This window comes from Lolium rigidum, chromosome 1 (genome assembly GCF_022539505.1).
Source record: "Lolium rigidum isolate FL_2022 chromosome 1, APGP_CSIRO_Lrig_0.1, whole genome shotgun sequence".
NCBI lineage: Eukaryota > Viridiplantae > Streptophyta > Magnoliopsida > Poales > Poaceae > Lolium > Lolium rigidum.
The window spans coordinates 147,783,943-147,794,037 of NC_061508.1; the positions used below are offsets into that span (position 1 = coordinate 147,783,943).

At 41.8% G+C, this 10,095-nt stretch overlaps 1 protein-coding gene across 1 annotated transcript; it reads left to right on the plus strand.

The window, feature by feature from the left end:
- The first annotated feature begins 3,054 nt into the window (after positions 1–3,054).
- Positions 3,055–8,995, plus strand: LOC124682860 (F-box protein SKIP28-like). The gene is made up of 3 exons (XM_047217477.1): positions 3,055–3,417; positions 7,915–8,231; positions 8,670–8,995. The coding sequence occupies exons 1-3, from the start codon at positions 3,070–3,072 to the stop codon at positions 8,959–8,961; spliced, it is 957 nt and encodes a 318-aa protein (XP_047073433.1). The 5' UTR covers positions 3,055–3,069; the 3' UTR covers positions 8,962–8,995.
- The last annotated feature ends 1,100 nt before the right edge of the window (positions 8,996–10,095 follow it).

A 10,095-nucleotide genomic window follows, 5' to 3' on the forward strand; every position in this document is an offset into this window, starting at 1 on the left:
CACGCGCCAGAAACATCCCAGTGCCTCGGTGACGCACGGATTTTGCTCGACGACGCGGAGCAGACCAGCGTCAGAGACGCGGAAGCACCCGACGAGCTAGAGAGACCGCAGCGTCCCTTCCGCCCTCGCGGTCAACTTGGCGAGGATTTCGTCGGTCACTCGGTTACTGAGAGGTGGCTCCACCGCGATGTGACGCCGCAGGAGGGTGTCCCCTGCGACGGCCTAGCCGATAGTAGGACCAGATCCAGCGGCTTCAATGAGAGAAGTCACCATGCGACATTACCTACGTGAACCATCAGATCAAGATCCAACGTATATGGTTGATCCAAATTTTGAAGTAAAAATTTAAGTTGCTCAGAAAAATTTAAAATATTACAGTAAGACATATATCTTCCATTGAGTACTTTAGGAAATAATTCAGTCCATTTTAAAAATTTGTGTTTTAATTTTAAGTTCAAAATTTGGATCAACAGTATGTTGAATCCTGAAGTGATGGTTCACATAGATAAAGTTGCATGATGACTTCTCTTAGTAAAATCACTGTCCGTCTGTGTATAGCTAGGCATAGGGGAGAGAATAGAACTTCGGCCGGATTTATTCCTGCCACTCAATCACGAAGTGTAACGTGGCTTAATTCTACAGGAAGATAGGAGGCTTTAGTCAGAGTAGAAAAATCTCTATCGGTAAGTCAGCAAACATGTCCTGGACTTGTGCATGCCTAGGCAAAGGTGAGTCAGCTCTTTAATAGCTCTTTAATGTCAATCAGGGAGAAAGCAACAACTAGCAGCCCCCGACCGGTCCTGTTATTCCTGACATTTCTCTATGATATTTAGACTAGCTTCATGGATCAACGCATGTCTTTTGTGCGTATTTTATTTTTATTCGCGTGTATCTGAAAATGACTTTCCTACGGTTATCTATCCTCAGATCCTTCAGATCAAACACGCTTAACCCTGAAGTTCTTTGGAGATGAGCTTGCGAAAAAGAAGTTACAACAAGTTCTTTAGAGTGTGACATCCTGACCCAGGTTTCAATAGGATTGATGGAATACTCATACCAAATTACCAACAAGTTATAACTTCTTAGTGTTGGTCTGTGGGGCCAGTCTAGAGATCTTGTAGAGTTGCCAGGGTAACAGGCTCAGACGGAGGTGATCAGGGCGTTACGTTTGGTATTAGAGCCGACCCTCCGGTTACACGGGCGTGTGCGGGCTGGGGGTTTAGTCACCCTGTCTCAATTCTATGCTGTGTAAAAAGGCAAAAAAGTATCTCGTGCAAAGCTCTTATTTTAGCACCAAAACTTGTCTTTTCTACACAACCTATGTAAAAAGTCGGTTTTTGTGAAACAACTTGGTGCACACATATGAAGATGTCCATATTTTCAAATATTTTTTGTATCTTAAAATATGCATACAATATATTTTGAATAAAGTGAGTATATGCACACTAGAGTCAAAAGGCCGCTCTCGTTCAAATGGGACAAATTTGGATAATTACCATCTAGCTTCGCGCCCATCATGGTTTGCATTTGTCCATTTTGAATTTGAGAATCGATTTCCATCGGGTTAAGTTGCCAAGTTTGAAAATTGGTACACAATATACATATATTTGTTGTTTTCATAAGCGCTGCCTTGTTCCTTGCCCTAGGCTACATGAGGCTGCCCGGGTGCTGGCCTGCTGGCGCGTATGCCGTCTCCTCGGCGAGGCCTTCGCGTGGGACACCCTCCTATGGCGTCGCGGTGGAGCCACCTCTCAGTAACCGGGTGACCGATGAAATCCTCGTCAAGTTGACCGCGAGGGCGGAGGGGACGCTGCGGTCTCTTCACTACGAGAAGTCACCATGCGACATTACCTACGTGAACCATCAGGTCAAGATTCATCGTACATGGTTGATCCAAATTTTGAAGTAAAAAATTTAAGTTGCTTAGAAAAAATTTAAAATATTACAGTTAGATATATATCTTCCATTGAGTATTCTAGAAAAAAATTAGTCCATTTAAAAAATTGTGTTTAATTTTAAGTTCAAAATTTAGATCAACAATGTGTGTTGAATCCTTAAGTGATGGTTCACGTAGATAAAGTTGTACGATGACTTCTCTTAGTAACGTGGCTTGACTCTAGAGGAAGATAGGAGGCTTTAGTGAGAGTAGAAAAAATTTCTATCGGCAATGACTAGTCAGCACACATGTCGTGGACTTGTGCATGCTTAGGCAAAAGTGAGTCAGCTCTTAAATGTCATCAAGGGAGAAAACAACAACTAGCAGCCCCTGACCGGTGCTGTTAGCTCTGGTAGTTCTCTGGGATATGTAGACTAACTTCATGGATTAACACGTGTTTTTTCTATGCATTTTGTTTTCACTCGTGCGTATCCGAAAATAATTTTTCGTTTGGTCACCTTTTCTCAAATTTCTTTGGCCCATACGCGCTTAACCCCGAAGTTTTTTGGAGATGAGCTTGCAGAAAAGAGTTACAATAAATTCTTTGGAGTGTGACATCCTAGCCCAGACCTCAATAAGATTGATAGAATACTCATACCAAATTACCAACAAGTTGTAACTTTTTAGTGTTGATCTGTGGGACCAATCTAGAGATCTTTAGAGTTGCTAGGGGTAACATGTTCGAACAGGGGTGGTCGGGTGTTACATTTGGTATCAGAGCCGACCCTCCGATTACACGGCGTGTGCAAGTTAGGGGTTTGGACATGCGACATATGGCTGGTGAGGCCTATCGTGACGCACAACATAGCACATGTGCTAGCACTAGACGTACAAACGTGTGTCAAGAGGGGAAATTTCTAGCTTAGGTTGATCGAGGACGTCAATATTCTAGGGGGATGAGTGTGACAGGATTCAATAGGATTGAGAAACCGATATCCCTTGATCCGCGTGATATAATGGGGAAGCCGGCTGGAATCAAGATTCGCAGAACGGCAATCCAAGTACGGAGTACTAGCAAAACTGAACTCTCTCCATAAATTGGTGGCATCCAAGCACTGTACAAAATTTGGACGAACCAAACTTCACATTTAACTTCAAGCCAGTTATCCTCACCGGTGACCAGCCACCACACAATGCTTCCGACCACGGCGGCCGCCTCAGCGCCTCCGCCGCTACCTGCCCCGGCGCCTGGCGAGCCGCACGCTGCCCTCTTCCTTGCCCTGGGCTACATGCGGCTGCCCGAGCTGCTGGCCTGCTGGCGCGTATGCCGCCTCCTCGGCGAGGCCGTCGCGGGGGACACCCTCCTGTGGCGTCGCGTCGCGGTGGAGCCGCCTCTCAGTAGCCGGGTCACCGACGAAATCCTCGCCAAGTTGACAGCGAGGGCGGAGGGGACGCTGCGGTCTCTGCACCTCGTCGGGTGCTTCCGCGTCTCTGACGCTGGCCTGCTCCGCGTCGTCGAGCAAAATCCCGGCGTCACCGAGGTACTGGGACGTTTCTGGCGCGTGGTTGTTTCATCTGCAAGTGTGTGAGACTGTGAATTGGCGAATGAGCTGCATGCTTGGGTGTGGGATGGGTGACGCGCGCCTAGTGTTTGTTGTTATGCCTGATGCTGTGGTTGCTTAGGTTCCTCGTACTAGCTGAACTAGTCTGACGCCTAGAAATGTACTAATTTAAACTTGGACATGATGTTGACAAAGGAGATTAAGCTTGGTCTTTGCTGTATATGATTAATTATAGGCAAGTAGCAATGCTCATACAAGCTTCTTCATGTGCATCATAGAAGAGATGGCAGTTCAGTTGGTAGGTGTTGCTACTTGTGCAAGGCAAAGCGTTGCCCCTATTGGGCAATAAACAACGCATAGCTGGGCTTCCCTTGATATGCTGTAGAAGCTTTGGCAATGTAGAACACAGCAAAATTTAGTACTCCGCTACTTCAGCATCGGAATTGTCATCATAGCCTAGTGACGTGAAGAAATTCTAAATACCAATGGAGTAGAACCAATACAGGCATGCTTTTCTCTAATTCTTTCTTCACATATTTGCTTGACTTGAAGTTTTTTTCTTAATTTCTGAGGTTCCACTCTTGTTGAATGACAACCCTGTTCTTTGTTCTCTTCTTGATAGTCACTCAAGTGCTAAATATCGCTTCTAACTTCAGTTATTTCTTCAAACTGCTTGGCCCTCTACCGGCAATCTTTTTATTTTTTGTTAGTACTTCCTTAAGTAATGAGCATCCTACATTTCTTTCATTATGTCTTCAAACTTTCTCAAATTAATAAATTTTTCACCATTCAGAAGTTTTAGTTTCCTTATTTTTTGCGAGAGTTTCAGAAGTTACATGACTGGCAAAAGATTCTACTAAACAAAAAACTACTAGCTTACAGTTTTTTTTTTTTTGCCAAAATGAAAATTGGTGTCTGTTTTTTACAAATTTTCCATAAGAAATTCAGCTATGCATTCTTAAACCACTGCTTATTCTTCATTTCATTCAGGGAACTGCAACACTTAACTACATCACATCATGTATGAGCATCTCATTCCACAACTAATTTTTTTTATACAACATATTCTACTACTCATAAATTTATATCAAAATGCTCATTTTCCCCTGAAAATTGACAATAAAGTCTTAGCATTTCCACAGTAATGCACGAGCACGACACTAGTAAGTACTAATTTAACGAACTCGTAAGACAGAGTATAGTGTTACTGGAGATCATTGAGGCATTGTAGAAGATCTGCGTTGTGACAGATTATGGCTCCTCCGATTCATGTCTACTATTTGACACCAACTATCCATGTAGAAAAATGAGTCTAACGAGGGAAGAGCCCCATGGAATTATCAACATAATATTGATGCTCTCAACAAAAGAAAAGGTTGTTGATTGGGGACATAGGATCATGAACTCTGATTCGATTTGTGGAGCACACTACTCAATTAACTGCGAGTGCTGCGTAGCCTAGTATGCTGGTTATTTGCTATGGTTTCCATTTGTGTGGCGATTCCACTAGATGCTGACATAATGTAGACCTCAGAGCTTTGGTTATCTCTTCTTTCTCGCCCAAAAGAAAAAAAACAAAGGTTTCACTTCCTTGGGTTTCTAAACGTTGCTTCAACTTTAGTTGTTTATTCGAACTGCTCGACCCTCTACCGGCAGTCTTTGTATTTTTGTTAATACTTCCTGAAGAAAATTGCATCACACATTTCGTTAATTATGTCTTCAAATTTCCTCAAATTATTCACCATTCAGTAGTTTTGTTTTCCTTAATTTTTGCGAGGAGTTTCAAAAGTTCCACGACCAGCACAAGATTCTACTGAACAGAGAGTCACTTAACTAGGATAAAGTATTGTTTTTATTTTTGCAAAAATGAAAATTGGTGCCTGTTTGACACTTAACTAATTACATCATGTATGAACATATCAATCCACAGCTCAATTATTCAAAACATTCTATTTGGCACAAGTTTTTACTGAAATGCTCAGTGTCCCCTGAAAATTGACAATAAAGTCAACAATTCCACAGTAATGCACGAGCACAACATTAGTAAGAACTAATTTAGCAAAGGTCGTAGGACAGAGTATAGTGTTGCTGAAGATCATATTGAGGCACAGTAGAAGATTTCAGTTGTGACAGAGATTATGGCTGCCCCAACTCATATCGTACTATTTGACACAAACTATCCATGTAAAAAATGAGTCCAACGAGGGAGCCCCATGGAATTATCAATATAATCTTGATGCTCTTTATAACGTTGCTGATTGGGGAGATAGGATCATGAACTCTGATTCAGTTTGTGGAGCGCATTACTCAATCAGCGGCTACTGTAGGTAGCCTAGTATGCTGGTTAATTGCTTTGGTTCTCATCTGTGTCATGTTAGCTTTATGGTGATTCCACTAGATGGTGACATATATGCTGACTGGAGAGCTTTGGTGATCTCTTCTTCATCGCCCGGAAAGAAAAAGAAGAAGGTTTCGGTTCCTTGGGTTTCTAAACAATTGCCATTCAAGCATTGCTGATGCCTTCCTATTCCATTGCAAAATGTGCGGCTCCTTCTACACTACTGCTTCTTGAAACTACATGTCTTCAGCCCCTCCCATGAAGTCTCTTTCTTCACCCTCGTCACCTTGTGTGATCCCATTCTGACTCCCCAGTTACCAATCTATGTTGGTGCCGCCGGCTAAATCTGCCTCGATGGACGATATGTTTTGATAAAAGTTCCCACTTGCCAGTGCACAGGATATGTATGAACAAAAGTCATCACAGTTGGAAGGTTATAATTTTTTCTTTTTTTCTTTTTAAAAAGAGGCTTAGGCCTAGTATATGCATCGATTGATGCACACGTCATTGTATTGCATTTTTTTATTATATTCAGGAAAAAAGATACACACATGGGCTCCATCTCCTAGAAACAGGTTTACAGTCAGCACTTATGAATTACTAATCGTATTTCTAAACCGCCAGCCTAACAGTCTGAACAAACCCCGTCCGACCATAACAAAGTGGTGGCACTCAAAGTCCAGAAGTTCCCGAGCTTCTGTACACTGAAGTGAGGACCGTACAGATACAATAGGTAGTTTTCTTCTTCTAAAGTACTCCTTTGTATGTTTTTTCTTCTATTGTTCGCATGATTGACTCTCTTTTATAAAACAAACGTAGCCTCCACTGCCCACTACCTTTAAAACCATTAAGATCCTAGACAGGGAGAGAGAATAGTTGTGATTTGAGAACCACCTTAACTATATTTCTGAATGAACTTGAGTTTACCATGATTTTCATTGTCGTCAATTTAGTGCCATTGAATGCTTAATTTATGTACAAGATCCATCTCACGGTGCAGTGTTTTCCTTTTCCCTTTTCTTAAATCACACAACCTCTGTGAAACCACCGCAGATGCAGAATTCCTCAAGGGTACAGTATAGGGTGTTTATTTATTATATATAGTACGAGGTTATAGATTCTGCTGGATTCCTCTCCCTCACTTTCCCAGGGAATGGGATTTCTTAACGCTTTATATTTTTTTGCTTACTTTGCTCATGATGATTGTGACTGGGTTAGGGTATGTACAGTTGATATTGGCATTAATACGTAGAAATATACAGTGCACTGATGGGGTCCTTGATAGATTTTCCTTGGCAATGCTTGCTTATTCTTGGCTACAAACTGCTGGAGCACTTAGATCACTGCAATGTTCGCAAATAATATCGGATGCTACCTTCGACCTGGCTGCTTTGCTGGGGACATCAAGCCCTATTGGTTGCATATTATCCAGTTGTATTAATTTACGTTTCTGTTTTTCTTCTGTAACGAATGATCTCAGTTAGGAAACTTGTAGATTACTAAAGTGCAGTATTATCGATCTAGGGCCAAAATTAGGATGGTCAGTATTAATTGACATGAAGTTTATTCAGATATTTATTTTGTATTTTGAACTACATAATCCTGAAACTGAATGGTATGCAGCCTTTTTCTTTTCAAACCAAATCGCTCACCAGACACCAAAAGTTTTGTCAAAATAGGATTCTCCCTAACATACTGGGAATCAGTTTTGAGTTACTAATGTGGACCCATTTATTCCAAAATCATGGTTATTGATCCCAACATCGTATGGAACAGTAACGGTCCTGTTAAGGTGCCCCTGTTGAATTGTTGCAGTGATTTTCGAGTTTCTAGTCAGTGTGAGAATGAGAAATACTTTCTTGACTTTATTACTCTATGGAATCTTGAAGTCACCTTAGGCTCTGCTTTTTGATCATGTTCTTTAGTTTACATAATAGATGGATACGCCTTTACAGTTCTTCTATATTTGCTTCGTTGCTAATTTGTCATTTGTGGATAATACAATTATGGTTATATGCCCGTGATAAATTCTACATAAAACTATTTACCGAGGGCTTTGCTCAGTTCCTCCTATGCAGTAGCTGCATGGAGCCATGGACCTCTAGATGCATTTGATCTAACTTACTCTTAATTTGCAGCTCTATGTGCCCACATGTACAGGCTTGACTGGTGATGGGGTGGTGAAAATTGTTCAGCTTCTGCATGAACACAAGGGAAATATAGACCATCTCCGACTCAATGGTATTAGCAGGATGAGTAAGCATCATCTTGATGTTATCATGTCTCTGATGTCCAAAGGTAACCCACAAGTACAGCAAGATAGAAGCCCACTCTTCTACAACCATAGAGCCCACGAAGTGCTGAACACCAATGATGAACGCCCTATTGATGTTGATGTCTGCCCATTGTGCACAAACGTCAGGCTTGTGTTTGATTGTACGAAGGATGACTGTAGGTATGTACGTTGTGATCCTCTATCAGATCTCTTTGTGACTTGCCGTAGCACTTTATTCGACTCGTTTTCATTGTTTTGACTCTTCATTTGTCCTGCTGATACAAGATTCATCTTTGATTTGTGATGGTCACAAGAGTCAGTGCTCATAGCTATTGCTCCCCCTTTTGCTCTCTCCTGTGGTTGTGGAAGGGGTAGCTGACTTGGTCATATCTTCTTTTGTGAATAGCTTTTTAAGTAATGGTCCCGAAGCTCACTTATTTGCCTTATGGGCTACATGAAAGCAACATGGTTTTATAATTTGTTTCATTGCTCTTGTCTTGAGAACAACTGCAAACACTTGAGCATTCTTGTATGGCTGCCAGACTAATGGCTTTGACCTGAAGCTGATTATTATAAGGTCTGGTACACGTCCATATTGATAATTTGGTTATATTTCAGGAAAGTGAAGCATAGCTTGCTGCGGTGTCGAGGCTGCTACTTCTGCATTACTAGATGCGAAAAATGTGGTGCCTGTATTAGTTCGGAGGATCGAACCGAGGCTGATCTTGCTTGCTCAGACTTTATGTGCTTGGATTGTTGGCTTACGCATGCAAAATGTAGCAGCTGCAACCGGCCTTACTGTGGGCGGCATGAAAATTTGATGGTCCCGTTGTCAATGCCTGGCCAGTTTTCATGCCAGCGTTGCGCGGAGCTCGGTGCATCACTGGACAGTCAGGAAGATGACTATTAGCAAACCTCAACTGGAATTAATCGAAAAAGGAAGATGTGCTTGTGTACTTAGTGGTTAGATATGTAGGTAGAGTTTGTATAGAAACATTTGCTATTGGATTTTACCGAAGCTCGAGCTTACAGGGCTGAACTTACTATGATGCTGAATTATCTACTGATATTCATCAGATGAAGCGGCTGCAGATTTCATGGAGCCGTGCAACTTATTGTCTGTCCAATGGTTGCAACTTATATATGCCATTGAACGCCTTAATTTTGCTTTTTCTTTTCTTCAAAATGGGGTACCCTGCCTTTGCGTCAATTGATGCATAGATGCATACAGGTCATACGGCTCCTTATTAAAACAAGTCACATCAAAGGCTCCTTATTAAAACAAGTCACATCAAAGCAGTACACAATTATTATAGCTCAAGGATCACTTAGACCATGTACTATGTGGTATGAAAGCGATTCATTTTGGCTTGTGAACCGGTTCCACACATAGTAGAGCATCGCACCATGGCGCATGTCAGAAGAAGCGAACCACAAACTTGGTTCGATTCCATGCAAACAATCTGCCAGGAGCAAGGCACTAGGTCCACATGTCAGAGAGAGAAAATGAGCCAACTCTGAGATGGTGGGGGATAAAATATAGATTTCATGCTTCACCTATCAATCATTGCTTCACATGCAAAGCGATTCCAACACTACAGCTAAACCAAAGCGATTCAGAAATCTGACATATTTTTTCTTGAACCGACCCTACATAGTGCATGGCCTTAGAGTCTCAACATGGATAAGCCATCTAAAAACTAGAAGAAAAAAAGTGAGCATCATGATGTGATTGTCTTATCAGACCGCCAACCGCATTGGTTATAGAAATCCCGTGCGACCGTCGCCAAACGGTTGCACCGATATCCATATCCCAGTGTTCCTTCGCCGACTGCAGGAAGGACCACGTATGGATCCAATGCGTGACTAAAGGGATAAGCTACATAAAATATGAAAAGCTTCTTTTATTAAATATGAAGTCATAACGGACCGTTCATATAGCTCACAATAAAGCACACACATCAACTCTAATGTGGCCTTTATCTTCTTTTACCCCATTTAACCAATTTTCAAACAAATTTGAGACACTAGAAGGAGGAGGTAA